Raw genomic sequence first — 20,139 nt, 5'->3', positions numbered from 1 at the left:
GGAAAAATAAAACAAGATACAAAATATGAGAAAATAAAACCAGGTATGAAAATGCAGATAATTTTCATGTTTTAATAGCACAGAATCGAGTTGGAGGCCTGTGGCCAGTGGAGTTCCACAGGGATGGGTTCTGAGGCCAGTCTTGCTCAACATCTTCATCAACAACCTGGATGACGGGACAGTGTACCCTCAGCAAGTTCACTCATGACACCAAACTGGGAGGACTGGCTGATTCCCCAGAGGCTGTGCTGCCATTCAGCAGGATCTCAACCAGCTTGAGAGTTGGGCAGAGAGGAACCTCATGAGGTTCAACAATGACAAGTGCACTTGGGGAGGAACAACCCCACGCACCAGTACAGGCTGGGGACTGACCTGCTGAAGAGCAGCTCTGCAGAGAGAGACCTGGTAGTCCTGATTGGCAGTGAACTAACCATGAGCCAGCAACGTGCCCTCGTGGCCAAGGTCAATGGCATCCTGGGATGCATCAAGAAGAGTGTGGCCAGCAGGTCAAGGGAGGTTCTGCTCCCCCTCTACTCTGCCCTGGTGAGGCCTCATCTGGAGTCCTGTGTCCAGTTCTGGGCTCCTCAGCTGAAGAAGGACAGAGAACTTCTGGACAGAGTCCAGCGCAGGGCCACCAAGATGATCAGGGGGCTGGGGCATATTCCTTATGGAGAAAGGCTGTGGGAACTGGGGCTGTTTAGTCTGGAGAAGAGGAGACTGAGAGGCAACCTCATTGCTATTTAATAAGTTTTTGAAAGGTGCATGTCAAGAGGATGGGGTAATGTTTTTTTCTGTAGTGTTCAGTGATAGGAAAAAGCCTGGAGCACAAAAAGTTCCACTTAAGGAAAAACTTCTTTACTGTAAGGATGAGGGAGCCCTGGCACAGGCTGCCCATGGAGGGTGTGGAGTCTCCTTCCTTGAAGACATTCAAGACCAGCCTGGACATGTTCCTGTGTGACTTCATGTAGGTAGACCTGCTTTAGTAGGGAGTGGGACTGGGTGATCATCATGTCCCTTCCAACCCTACCATTCTGTGATTCTGTGATTTATTTAAAGTATGTAAAAAAAAAATTAAAACCCCACACAGAAGAAAAACATCCAAGAGCTGTTATATTCTTGTTTGAAGACTTCTTCAAATCTGAAGTCTAGCTTCTTTCATTTGTAGTAATTTGCTTAGCAGGAATGAAGCACGTTTGATTTGATTTTCTTCTTTTATAAGAACCTAAAACATTTCATTAATTAGGAATAAAAACCCATGGGATCCTAAAATATAAGAAAATTGGTGCCTTTTTTGGTGAAAGCCTTCATTTTTTTTTAGGACAGGAAAAGCTAGCTAAAAATAAATGAGCAGAGAGCTTGTCATAGGTTTTATAAAATCCATCGGATTGCTCCTTCTCTCTAAAAAACTCTTTATGGGGCATGTCACTATACACAAGCTCCTAAAGAGATATGATTGCCTTATACCCCCCAAACTGCTTAGAATAATGGCTGATGCCTTACACAGGCGTTAACTACAAAAAGACGGTCAGCTAATTCCCAACGGTACTCGATATAAAACTTTAATGTAGCCGTTACACGAAATGCAGCAACCAAACACGATAAAGAACAAACACAGCAGTCCCTAAATGCCCCGTTTACGCCAAAACCAGTTTTGCCGGTCTATTGACAATCCTCCTCCCGGACACAGAGCTGGGAGTTTTCCCCCAGCCTTTCACTGCTTCTTGAGCAAACCCCACCGTCCCGAAGAGCTGAAGCTCTTTGGTCGGAGCAGCTCGGGAGGCCAAGTAAAGGCACGGCTGGGCTCACGCCGCTCCCCCACGCCCAAACCAGCCTTGTCAAAACGAATCAATAGTGGAAGTCAGAAGCAACTCGAAAGCTTCAAGTGGGCTGGTGCGGGGGACGACCCGGCCCGGCCCCTCGGAGCAGCCACAGCTGCGCGGTGCCGCGCGGCCCCACGCTCCGCCGGGCGGAAGCGGCCCTCCCTCCCGCGCCGCGCATGCGCCGTGGGGCCGCCCGCGCCCTCCCTTTCCGGCCAGCACGCGACCTTCCTCGCTCGCTCTCCGCGCGGGCGGCCCGAGGCGCGCGCGGCGCATGCGCACGGGCCCGCTAACCCCGCGCGCCGCGACCCGCCCCGTGCGCACGCGCCCCTTGACCCGGCCCGCCAGCTCGCTGCCCCTTCCCCGCCGCGCACATGTGCTCTCCCGCAGGCGCCTGCGCGCTTCCGCCGAGGCCCCGCCGGCCCCGGTGACGCAGGCGCGCTCCTCGCCGGCCGTGCCCCCGCCCCCGCCCCCGGCGGCGCATGCGCCCGAGCCGCCGTGCCCGTCTCTCCCGCCCCCCACCCGCGTCGTCCGGGCGCGGGCGCCGGCGCCGCGCGTGTCCCCGCCCCGCCCCGCGGCGGCGCGTGCGCGGTGCTGGCTGGCGGTGCGTGGCGTGCGGCGCGGTGGGGGCGGGTGGGGGCGGGGCGGGTATATATAGTGCGCGGCCGGGGCGGCGGCCTCCCCCTTGTCCCCCGGCCGCCGTCGGAGCTGTGTGCGCAGTGCGTGTGCTCCGGACACCCGGACACGCCGGCCCGGCCCCGCCGCACCATTTATTACAAAAAATATTAAAAAAGCCAAAAAAAATCAAAAAATCCTAAAAAATCTTTTAAAAAAAAATCCTCCCTTCTTCCATCTCCCGTCAACCTTCTGCAAACGGCCGGTTTGATATAAAATAACCCGGTGAAGCGAAGCCCCCGGACCCGGCGCAGCCGAGAGGAGACACAGAGCGAGCCCGACCCCCGCCGAGGCCAGCAGCAGCCGCCGCCGCCACCTTCGCCAGGCCCGGCACGGAGTGAGCCAGACCCCCCCCCCCCGCCCCTTCCACCCGCAGCCGCCGCCGCGCAGCCGCCTCCCGCGCCCGTTAAGTTTCGAATCCGTCTCCGGAGTGCCCCCCCCACCCCGCGCGCCGCCACCACCGGCCCCAGCCCTCACGGACCGCCGAGCCGCCGCGGCCTCCTCGCCTCGTCAGCGCCCCCCCCTTGCCCTCCCTCGCCGGGAGACGGCGGCAGGATGAACCCCAGCGCCCCCAGCTACCCCATGGCCTCCCTCTACGTGGGGGACCTGCACCCCGACGTGACGGAGGCCATGCTCTACGAGAAGTTCAGCCCCGCCGGGCCCATCCTTTCCATCCGCGTCTGCAGGGACATGATCACCCGCCGGTCGCTCGGCTACGCCTATGTCAACTTCCAGCAGCCCGCCGACGGTGAGTGACCGGGGGCCGGGCCGCGGAGGAGGGCGCGGGGGGGCCGCGGATGAGGCGGCGTGAGGGGGGAGAGCTGAGGCGGCCGCCGGCGGAGAAGCCATGTTTCTCCCCCGCCCCCACCAGGGCTCGGCGCGGCCGTGCTCCCCCACTCCACCCCGGCCGCCGCCGCCCCGCATCCATTTTCCCCGCGCGGGCGCTCCCGGGGCCGGCGTCGGTGTTGCCGGAACGCGGGAAAACTTGGCGCCGCGCGGGTGGAAGTTCGCGGCGGGGCCGCCGCCGGCTGACACGCGGCCCGGGGCCGCCTGCGCCTCGTGGCGGAGAGAGGGGGGGCTGGGGCTGGGGAGGCGCTTCCGTGCCCCGCCGCCGAGAACCGAAAGGCAACGCGGGGCCTCGACGGCGGGCCGGGGGTGGGGAGAGAAAGAAAGGCCCGGCGCCCCCGCCGAAAGCCCTGGGGCCCGGCGGAGCTGCCCCGGGCGGCCGGCTGCGGCTCCTGGGATCCGGCGGACGCGGGGAGGGCGTGGGTGTGGGTGGGCAGGCGGCTTTTCTCCAGGCTGGCACGTCCATACGCGGCTGCATCAGGAATCCGAGATGAAGGGTAGCTTGAAGAAAACATCATAGTTATTAGCACCTTTTAATAACCACGCGGCAGCTGGGTGTGTATGCGTGATTAAGAGGCCAAAAGAAGGAAGTAGGACGTACCAGAGTGGTTTAGTAGTTTCGTAGATGTCCAGTCAAAGCACAGGCCAAAGCTTAATTTGTTAAAACACCGCAGCAGGTCTGTCACGTGTAAGGAGAGGATGAAATTACTTGGGCCTCCTTTGCTTGCTCTTCAAGCAGAAAAGCTGAATGCTGATCCATTTCTCTTTGCAGTAAACTCCCTGACGTGATGTCTCTCACGTTATGTTTTTATTAAACTTGTTTTACACGATGTGTTGCTGGTACCTGTGAAGTTGCATCGCTGAAGAAACTTTCCATGTAGTTCTAGTCATGTTAGTTCCAAGTTTGGCAAACCAGCTTGTTCACTTGCAGGCTTTTTCGACCAAAGAACTGAATGTGACTGGTTCTAAGACTTGTGAAGTCCAAGTAAAAGAGAAATGAATTCGTCCAGCTAGAGCATACTTGATTTCAAGTACAGTTAACAGCTTTCTGTTCTAATGGTTTTATTTTCAAGCATATGAAAGTGAGAGATTTGAATTACAAACTTTTTTCAAGTAATTAGATTAACTGGCTTTCAAAATTGGCTTTAGTGTATAGCCATTATCAGATCAGACTTGGGTGTACTGATGATATCTGTATGTAAGTAGCACAAGTTACTGTCTCATCTTTTTAATAGGCAAGTATTTCGCCTGTTACCAATGTTCTCAATTCAGAGAGCTTTTAAATTTATTCAGCTATTGCTTAGGATGAGGTGGTTTAAATGTTTGTTTTAACATACTTTGCTTTCATTTGATAAAAAACTATGGTACAGTTTACTCTTCCAAGAAGAAAAATAAGGGTTTGGCACAGTTTAGTACTGTGATACGGCAATGTCAAGGCAGAAGTTGAAGGTGATTCCAATGCTTCTCTTCCTTAGTAATGACAGAACTCTGGAAGGGCCAACTTCATCACAGTCATGACTTGTGAAACCTGTTCAACTCTACATTTTGTGACTTAGTTTGTAATTTGTCAAGTGTGGGAACAAATACAACTTTTTCACTTGAGCAGTGCTTGTGTTCAGAGTTCATAAAAATGCCATTTCTCCAAATGTTACAAGTATTTTTCAGACTTTGGGAACCACATGTTTTATTCTACATACACCTTCACCTGAAGGTATCTCATCTGTATCAGACTTGTATCTGGAAGCACCTTAAATATATTTAAATGATAATTGTGTGATTATGCTTTTGCAACTTCGCTAGAATTTCCTGGTTTTGGTAAATACTTAGTGAGCATTTGCTGATGTGGGGTTTTTTTGTAGATAATTCTATTCATTTACTGAAACCTTGAAATGGGAGCTTTGAGGATGAGTGGTTATTCTTACAGTAATACAGGTTTCACTTGGATCCTAGACTAGCTGCCTTTTTTGGTTTATCCTAATTCTTAGCTACGTCTTGACCTATGCTTATTAAGAGCTAGTAACAACTAGCTCAGGTTTTAAGAAATGTCTTTGAAGGTGTGTTTGACATTACCAGCTGTCTGTAAATGAGGGATCTCAAAAGCTCTTCCAGAAACTAATTAGGCCTGATGACACATTTGTGAGGTATGCACACATTTCATAGTTCTGACTTTTCTGAATTTGAGTCATAGTCCAGAGTAAAACCCAGACAATCTTGTTTCATCACTAGACTGGAAATACTCTTGAGTAATCTGAAACTGCACTTCTTTATTCTTTTTTGAATGGTTATGTTTCCAGAGGGTTTTTTTTATTTTATATTATAGCTATTGCTCTCTATGTTTAGCACAGTTTAGCATTAGATGTATATTCAATATGATTTTGAAATTGTTACTGAGGTGGATTGTCCAGTTACTCATGACTAAAACGGGAACTGGTGACTCATTCAATGAAAGCTCCAGCAGAATCAGCAAAAGTACAGACAGCATGGGTAGGTGTGTCCACTTAGTAACAAGTTAACTGCTGAGTGGAATTGCCTCCTGCAAACTAGCACACAGCTAGTTTTTATGGCTGAAATGTAAGGAAACTCAGCCAGTTTTCCTGATTGTGAATTTTAATGAGAGTAGCTGGTACCTGGGTACAGATATATTCTAGTAGATGTTTTAAAATGTGTTGTGGAATGATAGTGAAGTGTTAGTTAAGCAGAAATCTTTATATTTCCTATGTTTCTGCTCCATAGAAGAGATGAGGAGAGCTGTTAAGACTTTCCATGCTGTTCTTGTCTTTGTGGAGAGATGATTTTAGTCTAAGATATATGCTTGTTGTTGAGAGTGGTGATGTTTGCAAAGTCTACTATGGACCACTTTGAGTCAGATATTTGGGAGATGTGTCCACATTTTTGAGGAGTGTCTGGATTATTCTAGAAGCAATTAGCATGAATAGAAAAGGCTCTTTTCTAGTAAAGGAAGCCCTGTTACTACTTCTGGAAATGAACTGTTTGTTGCTGGCACTTTTTGCTGGTGCTGGCAGTAATAATTCCAATTCGGGACAATTCCAGGGTTAGATGTTCCTACCGTGGCAAGTCTGATATCCATGGCTCTTACATTTTTGGCCTTGTCTTTTTTTAAACTTTTGTAATATAAAGCCATACAATATTAACTGTTTTTCATTATTTGTATCTAGGTTGTCTTTTCTGCTTCGTTTATATTATTTTGTGAAAGCTTTAACTTACTTAAAAGACTGCCAATGCTTACATTTTTTCTGGCTTCAGCTTTTAAGTCAGTTGTTGACTTGCTGCTGTTATGTGAATATGGTAATAGTAATGGTAATAGATGGGGTTTTTTTTACAAGAACATGCTACGTGTCTTGTTACCTTCTACAGATGTCTTTCAAAGATTCCAATCTTCAGATTCACTTGTAATCTGAAAAGGTGACAGGAAAGGATATAAATCTTGATGTCTCAGCTGAACCAGAGGCTGATTGAAAATTTTCTTTGACCATGCAACCCACAACATAGCTAAAGATAAAAGCAGCACTTGAACAAAAACATAAGGGTTTTCTCAATGTGATTGGCCCTTGGTCTGATAGTTTTTCTTTTTAAACTAATACTAAAGCAATTTCATTTTTGTTAGCATTACATTGCCCTGCTTTATGCAAAGGCTGTCACTTCAAGTATTTATTGGGACATTTTTCAGTGGTTTTCCACAAAAAGGAGCTAAAGTAGGAAGTGATAAAAGATGTCCGACTTGCTTGAGAACTGTTGCTCTTTCTCACTTAAAAACCTTGCTGTTTTGAAGCATCATGGTCATGTCTTGTTTGCCTTGAAGGCACATAGAAAAACTGAAGAAGTCTTGATACCTCCCTACCTAAACACATGGAGATCTTAAATTCAGGCTTCCATTGCAGTAACAAAATCTGGTTTATGTTACTTAGTTTTGCTGAGGTGCTTGCTCCTTCACTGAGCTTGTGTGTATTTCATCATGAGCTCTTAATATATGTAATTTCAGGGTTTTTAAATGAAGTAATGAATCTCTTTAACTTGCCCCTTGCCTTGGAGTCCACCACAGATCATTTTTTGTCACTAAGGAAGGAGTTGTGCAGAACAACTGGCTGAACTAGACTTGAACTCCACCTAGCAAAGACATTTTAACACTTAACAGGGTTCTTAATGTTTGCAGAAGGCCTCATAACAAGCATGGGCTGTACCTCCGAAAGGACTTGAATTGATATATCTGTGACGTGAGCGGCCAGCTGACTTTCACAAGTGTTTACACTTTTCCTCCTGCCATCACTGGATGCATTTTCTCCTGTCACTGTACCATCTTTTTATAGTTGGGTCCAATTCTTGAGGCTACTGGGATTTCTACAGCTTGTTCAGCTGACTTCTGCTCCTTCCTGTCCCTGAAGCACCGCTTTTGTTGAATTTTTGCTTGCATAGAACTGTGGTTCTGGGAGGTTTGGGTTTGCATCTTGGTAGTACTGGACTTTAGGAAAAAATCTGTGAAGAATTGTACTTCAGATGCTATTTATGTGCTTATTAAGATAACTTTAGCATTTCCTACTAATTTCATGATGTTTTTCCAGCTGAGCGAGCTTTGGATACCATGAACTTTGATGTCATTAAAGGCAAACCAGTGCGCATCATGTGGTCTCAGCGCGATCCATCTCTACGCAAAAGTGGCGTAGGAAATATCTTCATCAAAAACTTGGACAAATCAATTGATAACAAAGCTTTGTATGACACGTTTTCTGCTTTTGGAAACATCCTGTCTTGTAAGGTTAGTGGAAAATTATCGGTGCATTAAATAGTTTGACACAAAATCTCTCAATTTGCTCTGGAAACATTCCGTGGGTATTACAACAGGGTTTTTCTTTAATAGGTGGTATGTGATGAAAATGGATCCAAGGGTTATGGATTTGTACATTTTGAGACACAAGAAGCTGCAGAAAGAGCTATTGAAAAAATGAATGGTATGCTGCTTAATGACCGCAAAGTGTAAGTACAAAAATACAGAATTGGGAATCAACAGACTGGATTCATTTTACAGTGGACAAATACTTAAAGCTTACCTAAAAAAGACAAGTTTTTCTAGAAGTTTCTAATTTTAAAGAAGATTCAGAATTTTAGTGCTAGGAATGCTATGAATTGTATCACCTACCTATTCTAAAGGCAGAACAAGTTCAGGAAAGGCTAGTCATGGACTCTAGGGAAAAAGTTGTTGTTAGTTATCTTGCAATCCAGTGCTGTAATGAAGATTTAAGAACTGGGTTTTTTTATCTTACTAGTCTGAGATAAAATACCATCCATCAAGTTTTCTGAATAATACTTCCTTTATAAGACTTGTGAGATAGGTATGTTATCCATTTTTTAGATGAAACTTTAAGCTCTAGAGTTACTCCGTCCTGAACAGTGGTCAGATTACACTAATATATTTATGTGAATGTCTGTTAATAGGCATATCTAGGAAACAGGAGTAGAAAATAAAACTTGCAGGAACATAATGCTTTAAACATCAACAGTGTGTACTGTACTGTGGAAAGAAGGTAGTTTGGCTACTTGATTAGTAATTTCTAGGCTGTGGGAGGAATGAGGATGGGACACGAGTGTGCCTCACAGCCACACGTAAAGGTTCATTATGGTATTTGGTATAGCTACAAAAGAATTGCTCTGTAAATACTTGAGAGGGTTTGGAAAAAGGATAACAGAAATCAGCATCAATTTACCATCATGGATTACTTTTAGATGTGGAGATGGATGGATCAAGCCACATACAAGGATAACATATGTTTTGAAACTTCAGTTTTCCTGCTTATTCTGGACTTGATTGGCATACTGTGGATGTTTTTACTCGGCCTCCATCTTTATACAACCTTTTAAAATTGGTTAAAAAAAGACCAGCATGTAATCATGAGACATGATTTACATAAACTTTGTTTGGTAAATATGTCATGTCATGAGAGTAAATTTTCCTTTGATTTTCTATTCAGAATAGGCTGTTAAAAGTGAATTAAAGTACTTCACTCATGACCAGATCTGTTGAACACACTGCACTATTGGTCTTACAATCCTTAGCTACTATAAGTCATGTGAAGTTGTCAGAAAATGTTGGATTACTGTATGCTACCTTATTCAGATTGTCAGATTTGAAACTATCTGATCGGACAATACCGTAAAATTAAAGAGCAAAAGTCTATCAGAAGTCAGTGTTAGCCTTGCAACGTCTGAACCAGAGCAGTTCCTTGTTTTGCAGTGTTGTGTTCTTTTCCTTCTCTGGTGGCATGAACTGATCTTTGGTGTTCCTGGAGAATTTGCAGTGGTGTTTGACTAAAGAGAAAGTTGAACTATTTGTTTCCTTATGTCTATTTAAAAAATGAGACAAACAAAACTCACTCAAAGCAAGCCAAGCAAGTCTTGCTTTGATATAGGCTGGGAAAGGTGTATAAGGAAGTGGTGGTGGGGGATTGTTAAATATCTTTGCTTAAAAACTGGATCAGAGAACAGTAACTGCTTGAAGGCTGACAAGTTTTCAGTATGGCAAAGGGATTATGCTGGTATCTAGAAGTTCTGTTTAGCCCCTTTACCTAGTACTCTGTTCAATTGTCTAGCTCATATTGTCAAAGGCTGTTTTTTATAAGTTAATCTCATCAATGACTCGAAACTGTTTTTATGCTAGTAGCTATGATGTGCACAGTAATGTAGCGAAGGATTGCCAAATTGTTTTTCTGATGGAGTTTTATTGTAAATATTTTATCTAAAGAATTTCATGCTTATAATGAGTGACCAATGAGACCGATTAAGAATTAAATATGATGCCAGAGGATTAAGATTATTTTTTAAACCTTGACAAACTTGTTTTCATCTACACCATTCTCCTGTAACTAGATTTGTTGGAAGGTTTAAATCCCGCAAGGAACGTGAGGCAGAGCTTGGAGCCAGAGCAAAGGAATTCACCAATGTTTACATCAAGAATTTTGGAGAAGACATGGATGATGAGAGACTTAAGGAACTCTTTGGCAAGTTTGGTAATGTCTTAAACTTTCAGTTTATATAAACATGAGTGAACTTCAGCTTACTTACACCTGTACAGTGTCTTACAGTATACAGACACAGCTGTCTAGTTGCTGTCAATTTCAAAAAATAAAAAGAGTTACTGAAAAATTGGTCCTGAATTCCAATTTCAGATTCCAAGTGCAGTAATATCCACTGCAGAATTTTAAGTAGGCATGATGGCAGATATAATCCTGCCATTGGAACTGTTTCCAATAATCTGAAAATAATGTTTCTAAATAGTCTTTTTAATGGGTTATGCACAGAGCAAAATTAGAGCAGACATGTGATGTTGGTGTATTAATATATATGATGTGTTACCATCACAAGAGGAAATTGCAAAGTCCTTAAGCCAACTGTAGATTCTTATACCGCTTTATAGGACACGTCTATATTATGTTCAGTCTCAGCTTTTTTAGTGTGTTTTCTTTCCTCTGTGCTTTTGTTGTTCTCCAGTGAATATCGTGTAAAGCAAGACAAAGTCCTGTACTTGAGATTCTATAGCAACCCTAAGCAGTATTTACAGGAAATTCCTTTCTGCTGTTGAAGTATCTGTAGTTGAAACAGTAGCAAATTTGGCTGCTAAATATCTGTTGCAAATGAGTCTGTGAACTGCAATTTTTCAAAGGTTTGAAACTGCTGAACTGGGATGTCCTTTCACCAGGCTAAACAGTGAAGCACATACCTAACCGAAAGGCTTCCTTTTCAGCTTTCAGTACTTGCTTCAGAAGATGAAAGCTGAGTCATAATTTTTAATGAGAAAAACAATTTTATTTAATTTGAGGTGAAATTCCTTCCCCATTTTGGTTGAAAATACATTAGGAAAGAAATTCACCATGGACAGACTTCATCCCTAATAGCTGAAGTTCAGCATCAGGGCAAATTAGCCATTTTGTATTCATGGTAGATGTTTACTATATACTGTTATTGGTGCAAGAGTCCTTTGTACAGGTTAAACACTAAATATGAAGATTTCTAAACAGGATGCTCAAAACGTGAGGAGAGTACATTCTGTCAGTGTTTTATTCTCTTTTTAGGTCCTGCCTTAAGTGTGAAAGTTATGACTGATGAGAGTGGAAAATCCAAAGGCTTTGGCTTCGTTAGTTTTGAAAGACATGAAGATGCCCAAAAAGTAAGCTTTTGAACTTAATTTTACGAATTCCAGAACTGAGACCCAAATAACACGTTCCATTGAGTATTTGGAAGTCTTGTGAATTCAGTAAGGTTTTTTAATTGGTCAAGGACACTGTAAAAACTGATGCCTGCTTCCTAAATAAATTTCCATAGTTTCTGTAATTTAGAGTACTTTTTTTGTGACCAAATGTCTGTTTCTTTGAGGAGCCTATTAAGTCAAGGTACTCTGAGACAGGTGGAATTAGTAGAAATAGGGAATCTTGAATAATTTAATAACTTGTAGTTAGGCTTAAAAGTCTCTGAGTTTTGGACTTCTTCACCTGGGAACATACAAGCGTAGTAAATTAGCATGTCTCTGCAAAACCCAGATAAATCGTTGGATCCAGTTTGGTTGCACAAAACAGTTGTGCAAGGCAGAAAGAATTGTGTTTTCAAACTTCAGTGCTGCAAAGTCAGCAGGAAAGCTCTCAGTTTTATGGAGTATGCTTGGCACAGCTGTAAGGAAATAGTCATAGAGCCTGAAGTTGCTTTTACTCTGAAGAGGAACTTTGGAAGAAAGGTCCTTTTAATTCATGTACATGTCTATAACATGCTAATACGCTAAATAACTTAGTTCTTTGTCAGCTCATTGCTTTGATGTGGCAGTTTACTGTGGCAGTAGAGACATGGCATCAGGAGAAAAACTCCTCGCAAAACAAATTGGGGTAACAGTTTGCTTTTCAAAAGACATTTTGGTGACTTGCCAGTACTTGCAAGTATACAAGCAAGAGATTAGAACAAATCCTGTCTGTGTTACGTCTACATTGTTCAGCCTTACATACCTTCTCTGAAAAATTATTTCTGTTACAGTACTCAGAGTCACATATTGGGTGATCTAAAAAAATGTAAAATTCTCTTATCTCAGTGACAATGTGTTTAATGGCTTTGATCATGAAGATATACAATAAACTGGTTTAAAATCAGTTGAATACATCTATTCCAAAGTTTTCACATCTTAACTATTGTAACTCAAACCAGCTTAAAGTTAAAAAGTCCATACTTTTGAAATATGTTCTCAATGAAAGATTGGGGTTTTTTTAAAGATATATATGCCAGCTGTAGCTTAATATGGTGTTAGGAAAATCTGGGAGACACTAATTTCAGACATTACTTTTAAAAACACAAATCAGATGTGTGAATTAGATCTTCTCAACTTCATTTGCTTTCTTCTCTCTGCTTTTAGCAAGATAAGGTGAGAAATAGTTCTTCATTATGTGATTTGGTGGAGTTTTTTTTCCCAGCTGTACATATAGAGAAGTTTTTGCATCCCTTGTGATTTTTCTTTAACTGGACAGAAGCACACCCAGAAAGCAATTTCCAGTTTAATTTGAGTAGGGAAGTATTGGGGTATTTTGTTTCAGGCAGTGATATTTTAGATGGATTGGACTGTTTTTTTGTATATCTGAAAAGCACTGCTAACCTCTTGTTTATTAATAAGGCTGTAGATGAGATGAATGGGAAAGAGCTCAATGGGAAACAAATCTATGTTGGCCGAGCTCAGAAAAAGGTGGAAAGACAGACGGAGCTGAAGCGCAAGTTTGAACAAATGAAGCAGGACAGGATCACCAGATACCAGGTTCAGTTTTTAATTCAAAAGGACTAACTTTATTCTATGATATTTTTAGATTTAGAAAAATAACTTGACTTCTTTTTTAGGGAGTAAACCTTTATGTGAAAAATCTTGATGATGGGATTGATGATGAGCGTCTTCGAAAAGAATTCTCACCATTTGGTACAATCACTAGTGCAAAGGTAAAGTAAAGCTTCTAGATTGTGCTTGTCCTTCCTCTGAAAATGAACAATGATCCTTCAAGGAAGAGTGATTTATTTCATTGACTAACAGATGTGACCCACTCAACGCTACTGCTGTAGACTATATATGTGGACATCTGCTTTCTTGGTTATTGTACATGTCAGGTTAAACACGTATGATCATCCTTTCTTGGAATAAACTGAGTACTGCTGTTAATGTGAGGAAAATGAAATCTTTTCAGCACAACAATGTGCTCATTACTTCACTGAGATTTTCATCTGTATTCAGTGAACAGTTAGCTACTAATTAAGCAATTATATTTCTTTTTATACATCAGTTCAGGAAAACCTGTGGTCTCACTTCTAGTAAGCTGAAACAAGAAACTCACGTGCATGGAATAGAGACAACATTTGTTGGTTTTAAAACTACATTTTGTACTGACAGGTCATGATGGAAGGTGGCCGCAGCAAAGGATTTGGATTTGTATGCTTTTCCTCACCGGAAGAAGCCACCAAAGCTGTCACAGAAATGAATGGTAGAATTGTGGCTACTAAACCATTATATGTAGCTCTAGCCCAGCGTAAAGAAGAACGCCAAGCTCATCTCACCAACCAGTATATGCAGAGGATGGCAAGTGTAAGAGCAGTACCTAATCCTGTAATCAACCCGTACCAACCAGCACCTCCTTCAGGTTACTTCATGGCAGCTATCCCACAGGTATGTACAGATATGAGGAACTGAATCCTTTTTACTGTGTACCAAATCCACGTAGATGTAAGAGTAGTATCACTGCTAGCATGTGTCCACGATTTCAGTATTCTGATGTCCTAGCAGGGGGGTGGTGGGCTGTTCAGCATGCCCTTCAAAGATAACAATGTTACACAATGCTTTTGTATTCTGACAGACTCAGAACCGTGCTGCATACTATCCTACTAATCAACTCGCTCAACTTGCTAGACCTAGTCCTCGCTGGACTGCTCAGGGTGCCAGACCTCATCGTAAGTCACTTCCTTACCTTTTTGCAGTGATTGTGGTAAACTCCATAGCATTTACCTTTGCACTTTGAAATACATTGTCATGACATTGCAGTATCGGTCTTCTTTGTCACATTAATGATATTACTTCTGAACTCTTTTCACCACTCAGTGTTCCAGCATGTAACTTATGTTTTCTCTAAAATGTAGCATTCCAAAACATGCCTGGTGCTATCCGCCCAGCAGCACCCAGACCACCATTTAGTACCATGAGACCAGCTTCTTCACAAGTTCCACGAGTCATGTCAACACAACGTGTTGGTGAGTTTCATTTATGTAAACTTCCTTCTTTAATTTTGCTTATTCAGAATGATCTTTCAAAAGCACATGCAAGTACAGGATCACATGTGGTAGCACTTCCCTACTTTTTTTGTGTTTTACTGAATGAGTAAGCTAGCATCACCCTCCAGTAGTTGTTTCAAACCTCATCCCAGCAAAGACTCCTGCTGTTTTCTCATTTTCTTAGCATGAAACATTCATTTTCAGTGTGCATTTTAATAATAGTATATGACAGCTACTGACATTTGCAAACATCATTGTGGCAATTGTAATAATGTCGCCCATAGAAATACTGAAATGATAGAATTTTAGCTTATTGTTTTGTCACAGAATACTGTGAGCCAGTTTTGTATATGCAGAATCACCAAATGAACCAGAATTGATTGTAATGGAGTCTTAATTCTCTCAGAATGTATTAGGCAGTAGTATTTTTTAGCTACCTACTTCATGAAATTGCCTTTTTTAGATAACTGTTGACATAATGTGCCCGGGAAATCCAGTGTCCTTTGAAGTTAGAATGAAATTAAAGTGATCGTAAACCAAAGTGAATGTTTTCTCACAGATCTTTTTTCAGTAGCATGTAAGAAAAGCAATTCATTAGTGAAGTGACTAGAAATAACATATCCAGTGAACTTTGAGCTTTGAAGTTTCAGATATGACCACTGATGTGATGATTGACAGTACTACCGAGATGAATCTATAATACAATACCTAAACATTAGGTATCCGGTTTTGGCTGGTTTGGGGGTTTTGTAGCTCGTAATGTAGACTAAATAAAAAAAAGAGAATTGTTCACATATGGAACTCTTGTTATTTTTTTTTTCAGCTAATACGTCAACACAAACAATGGGTCCACGTCCTGCAGCAGCAGCCACTGCAGCTACTCCTGCTGTACGCACAGTACCGCAATACAAGTACGCTGCAGGTGTTCGCAATCCTCAGCAACATCTTAATACACAGCCACAGGTTGCTATGCAGCAGGTATGTCGTCTTAGGAACTGGTTCATGCTTCTGCTGGTGGCTTTTGCAGAGGAAGGAGAAGTTACGATTTCTGTCCCCCCTCTGCACTAGGGGACACCTGGAACAGGGTGCAATCCTATGTTTTTCCATATTTTCCAGTTGCTTGATACCTTGACTTGAATTCCCCTTGCATTTGCTCCACAATGGAGTGGTTGGTGGGAATCTCCAGCATCTTGGCTCTAAGCAGCATGATTTGATTAAATTGAGTTAGCTGTAATTTCTTCCATGTTTCTGACAGTTTAGGCATTGTTTATGCTGAGTTGTGGAACGTTGGATATTTGAAGCTACACCTAATTAGGAACTCTTTTTAAAATGGTGTTAAATTAACTTGCAGCCTGCTGTCCATGTGCAAGGTCAGGAACCCTTGACTGCTTCCATGCTGGCTTCTGCCCCTCCACAAGAACAAAAGCAGATGTTAGGTATGTACTTGATAACTTTCTTTGTCTTGTAGCAGAAGGACAAGGTACTCTTACCAATGTTAAAATGTAGAATAATTGGTTTTATCAATAATACAAGGTGTTTCCCTTTTCCCTTAACTATAAGCTGTGTGTGTCAGATGAGATTTGTCATGCTGATTAACTTTTTTCTCCGTAGGTGAACGTCTATTTCCCCTCATTCAAAGCATGCACCCTACTCTGGCGGGTAAGATCACTGGGATGTTGTTGGAGATTGACAACTCTGAACTCCTCCACATGCTCGAGTCTCCTGAGTCTCTTCGTTCGAAGGTAAGTGGACTTTTGCCACCCGTGAGTTTTACCAGGAATTCAGTCTACACTGATTTGACCAGTGTTTATGCTGGCACAGTGCAAGCATCGTTTATATGTGTGATTTTAACTTTCATTAAAATAAATGTACAGAAATTAAAGAGTCCCTTAATTTTTCTTTTTTACTTAACAGGTTGATGAAGCTGTAGCCGTACTACAAGCCCACCAAGCTAAAGAGGCTGCTCAAAAGGCAGTTAATAATCCCACTGGGGTTCCAAGTGTTTAATAAGTAAGTTTTCTGAGCACTATAGTTTTATAGTTTTGGGCAATTCTCCTTAGTCCATGGCTTTCTAAGCAGCATATTTTCTGGCTCTATATCACTTAGATGCAGAAAGCAGCAGCTATGGTCACATGTATGAACAGATTTGGTGCTCAGGCCTGTTGTCCAGGTCTGTAGCTCTTGTTAGCAAATGATGAAAACATTTTGTCTTGGGTGTTTAGCTGAAATTAATTCTAGATGTACAGGCAGCAATGTGCACTTCTGTCAAACGCTACTGTTCATATTGTTGTTCAAGAGCAACTTGTGGAATAGAAGTAAGTTTAGAAAGATACTCTAACCTTATTTTTAACTTAGAAATTAAATAGCTTATTTAAACTGTAATTTGTATATTCTTGCTAAAATCTAAAATTATCCTGTATTAAAAATTAAACTACATATTGTCTTGACTTTTTAGCAAATTTAACTTCAGTTCAATGAAATGCTGATGCTCTTTATTGCCTTCTGTGGGATTAGTATCTTAATTTTGCATGACGAGAGGCAAAAGGTGATATCTTTACAGCTGTAAAGGGGAAAACGTTGTGGAGTTGAGGAGTCTATTCAGTCCTATTAGGTTTTGCCTGTCTATGAATTCTTTCCACATTTAGAGCCATCAGTTAAAGATGCTGTAACATTTGATCCGGTAAAATTTTTCTCTTTTTTTTCTTGGTCTTTTAATTTCTGCAACTTTCATTTCGGAGGCAAAATTGGATTCATGTTTTTTCTGTACTTTTTTTTTCAAGTGGCCCTTTCACAGTGGACATAAACAAGTGCTGAATAAGTTGTCTGTTCTAAACTAAAATGCCCAAACTTTGAGACCATTACTGTGTATGCTACATGATGTTTTAGTAATTGGAAATGGAAAATACTGCTAGTGTTATTGGATGAGCCTTGGTATGCTGGCCTTAAGAGCAGGCAAGCTACAGTAACTAATTACCGGTGCATAGCTATTGTCCCAGGCTGTGCAGTGCAAAGAAGTGCATAGTTCTAGACTCTGTCTTGTCTTAACCAAGTATGACAGGCTTTGGGATACTTAACTTCCATGGCTCTAAAAAGTGGGGGATACCTCTGATATATACCACTTGTGAGGAATTTTGGTATGAGTGATACTGTGAAAGCCCAAAGTGTACTGCCAGGCTTACAGTTGCAGAGAAAGCCTGTCAGAAAACATAAGGTGCTGCTTGAATTTGAAAACCTAACAGCATTGTTTTTGCTTGCAGAAAGATCCGGGACTACAATCTAGAACTTCGCTTCACCGAAGAAAAAAAAAATCTAAACATGGAAAAACTATTAAATATTGAGAAAAACATTGCAAAATATAAAATAAATAAAAAAAGGAAAGGAAACTTTGAAGCTTATGTACAGAGCAACGCCGGGGCTAGCAAAACAAGTGCTGGCCCTAGATTACTTATTGATTTAAAATTTTAAAAAAATAGTAAAATAAAAAATACAAATTAATGTTTTATAAACCCGGGGGAAAAGAATTTTCAGCACAGTACAAAAATTTAAAGCATTCCTTTCTTTAATTTTGTAATTCTTTACTGTGGAAAAGCTCAGAATATCACCACTGTTTTAGTTGACAGTGAGAATTGATAGCTGAGCAAAGAAACGTAATTTGGATTATAAAATTCTTGGTTTAATAAAAATTCCTTAAACACTGATTCACTTGTGGTGGTTTCTTTTGTACAGCGTGCTTCTGATAAGATTGTAATTCAGAATGCTAAGTTAGAATCTCACTTTGTAGGATGTTTTTGCAGTTTATATGGAAGATTAGCTTACCTTTAGCCACTTGTTACTGGTAATGTAAACTTGGGCATTAAAACAAATGAGAACGGCTGGATCTATATCTGGGGTTTAAATCTTTAATAGCATAATGTCTGAGCTTTTCTTGCTGTCTAATTGGAAACAGATTTTTTAAATACCCTCCATTGAGATGATGTAAGAAATGCTCTTACTAAGGGTCTGGGTTGGAATTGTGGAACATACCAACGTACAATCCCGTTTGACTACCTGCACGCAGTGTTTGTTCTCACAGGTTTTGGTGGAAGGAACGGTCTGTCCATAGGTCTCTGGCTGTGTCTATGCATGGCCAATGAACCGTGAGGTGGAGGCAGAGGCCTGTGGATGTAAGGGAATGAGCAAGGATTGACTGCAACAGACAGCATTGCAAAATTACATAGTTGCAACTGTATGAACACAAGGCATTCCTAGAACAAAAAAGGTGAGGCTGGAATGGGAATGTATTATAAATGTAATGTATAGTAACCAAAAGACGATACTTTTTACACAGTATTTAAAGCATACCATTTCTATGGAATCATGGGAAGGGGTTAGTGAGTTCTTTCTGGAAGGTTCTCTGGAATCTGTTTTCAGGGGGAAATGCTAGTGTTCTCTGGACCTATTGTTGCAACGTGAAATCCCTCCTGTAAATAGTCTGAAGGTCCCTCAAAAGACTATTCAAGAGTGCCTGTATTTTTCCCCTTGTGCAAAGATCTTCAGTCTGTATTTTTTCTGTTAAGTGAAGCTGATAAACAAGCCTAGCATAGAGAGGTGAAATTGATCTGGTGTAAATGAATCTTATTTAAAATGCCTTACTTCACTATAACAAGCATTAGGTCAAGCTTGTACAATTCTCTTTCGTCCTGTACTGATGGAGGCAGACTGGGTTACTCTGTAATTTGCAGTCTTGCTGAAGTGTATGACTGTCTTTAAGAACTTTTGAAATTAAATGGTAAATTGCACAAAGGAGGTGCTTCAGACAAGACATGTACATGATAGGAGGTTAAATGTACAACCTTACTTTTATGTAATAACTATAAAAACATTAAAGCTTTGGAGATAGGTTTAAAGACCTAAAAATATTTAGGACCATAATAGAAAATGTTGAATTAGATTATATTAAAGATTTAATGGAAAGTCTCAAGAATTATCTAAAAACTATTTGCAGGAGTTTCAAGGCCCTTGCAGGAAAGTAAGAGAGCACCTCAATTGGCTTGTTTCCCTGAATAAGAAGTAATGTGTCTTTGGTGAGTGTGCTGGGGTTAACTTAAACTAATGTTGATGTTTTGTATGAATGTGCAAGTTATTTAACCTCCTGCATGTGGGGAAACTGAAAAAGAAGGAAAAAAAGGGTTCTTCAGCTTCATATGAAAGAGTTTTATGGGTGTGTCAAAGACCAGCATCTGTACCAGCTGTAAATACTAGATACTTTTGTGATGAGGAAAGAATGAGGCAATTCTGCCGAGGCAATCATGACAGCTTAAGAAAACACATCCCTGGGTTGGTTGGATTTATTTCTCCCCACTTGATTATATGTATATTCCCCACTGTATAGCCCAAATACCTATTTAATCACTGTCTGTTTGGGGTTTTTTTTTAATGTTGGTGAGCAATGTGTTTATCAACATCTTGAATTTAAACTGCTACTGTAAAACAATACACCACAGAAAAATCAGTTTCTTGAGCAGTGATAGAGCTTTGT

General features: G+C 41.7%; 1 protein-coding gene across 1 annotated transcript; it reads left to right on the top strand.

Annotated features, from left to right (window-relative positions):
- The first annotated feature begins 2,483 nt into the window (after nt 1-2,483).
- Nucleotides 2,484-18,319, top strand: PABPC1 (poly(A) binding protein cytoplasmic 1). The gene is made up of 15 exons (XM_061994520.1): nt 2,484-3,240; nt 7,916-8,109; nt 8,212-8,327; nt 10,215-10,354; nt 11,417-11,511; nt 12,991-13,128; nt 13,209-13,304; nt 13,750-14,022; nt 14,210-14,303; nt 14,490-14,600; nt 15,445-15,599; nt 15,973-16,057; nt 16,233-16,363; nt 16,536-16,631; nt 17,879-18,319. Exons 1-14 carry the CDS (start codon nt 3,048-3,050, stop codon nt 16,626-16,628), a joined length of 1,914 nt encoding a protein of 637 aa, XP_061850504.1. The 5' UTR covers nt 2,484-3,047; the 3' UTR covers nt 16,629-16,631; nt 17,879-18,319.
- The last annotated feature ends 1,820 nt before the right edge of the window (nt 18,320-20,139 follow it).

This window comes from Colius striatus, chromosome 4, assembly GCF_028858725.1.
Source record: "Colius striatus isolate bColStr4 chromosome 4, bColStr4.1.hap1, whole genome shotgun sequence".
NCBI classification, from domain to species: domain Eukaryota; kingdom Metazoa; phylum Chordata; class Aves; order Coliiformes; family Coliidae; genus Colius; species Colius striatus.
The sequence above is the reverse complement of the archived record's forward strand: the minus strand, read 5'-3'. Positions and strand labels throughout refer to the sequence as shown.

Coding starts and splice junctions, on each gene's coding strand:
- PABPC1 (XM_061994520.1), top strand. CDS start 3,048: ATGAACCCCAGCGCCCCCAGCTACCCCATGGCCTCCCTCTACGTGGGG. Junction 8,110..8,211: donor GAAACATCCTGTCTTGTAAG/GTTAGTGGAAAA, acceptor TTTCTTTAATAG/GTGGTATGTGATGAAAATGG. Junction 16,364..16,535: donor CTGAGTCTCTTCGTTCGAAG/GTAAGTGGACTT, acceptor TTTACTTAACAG/GTTGATGAAGCTGTAGCCGT.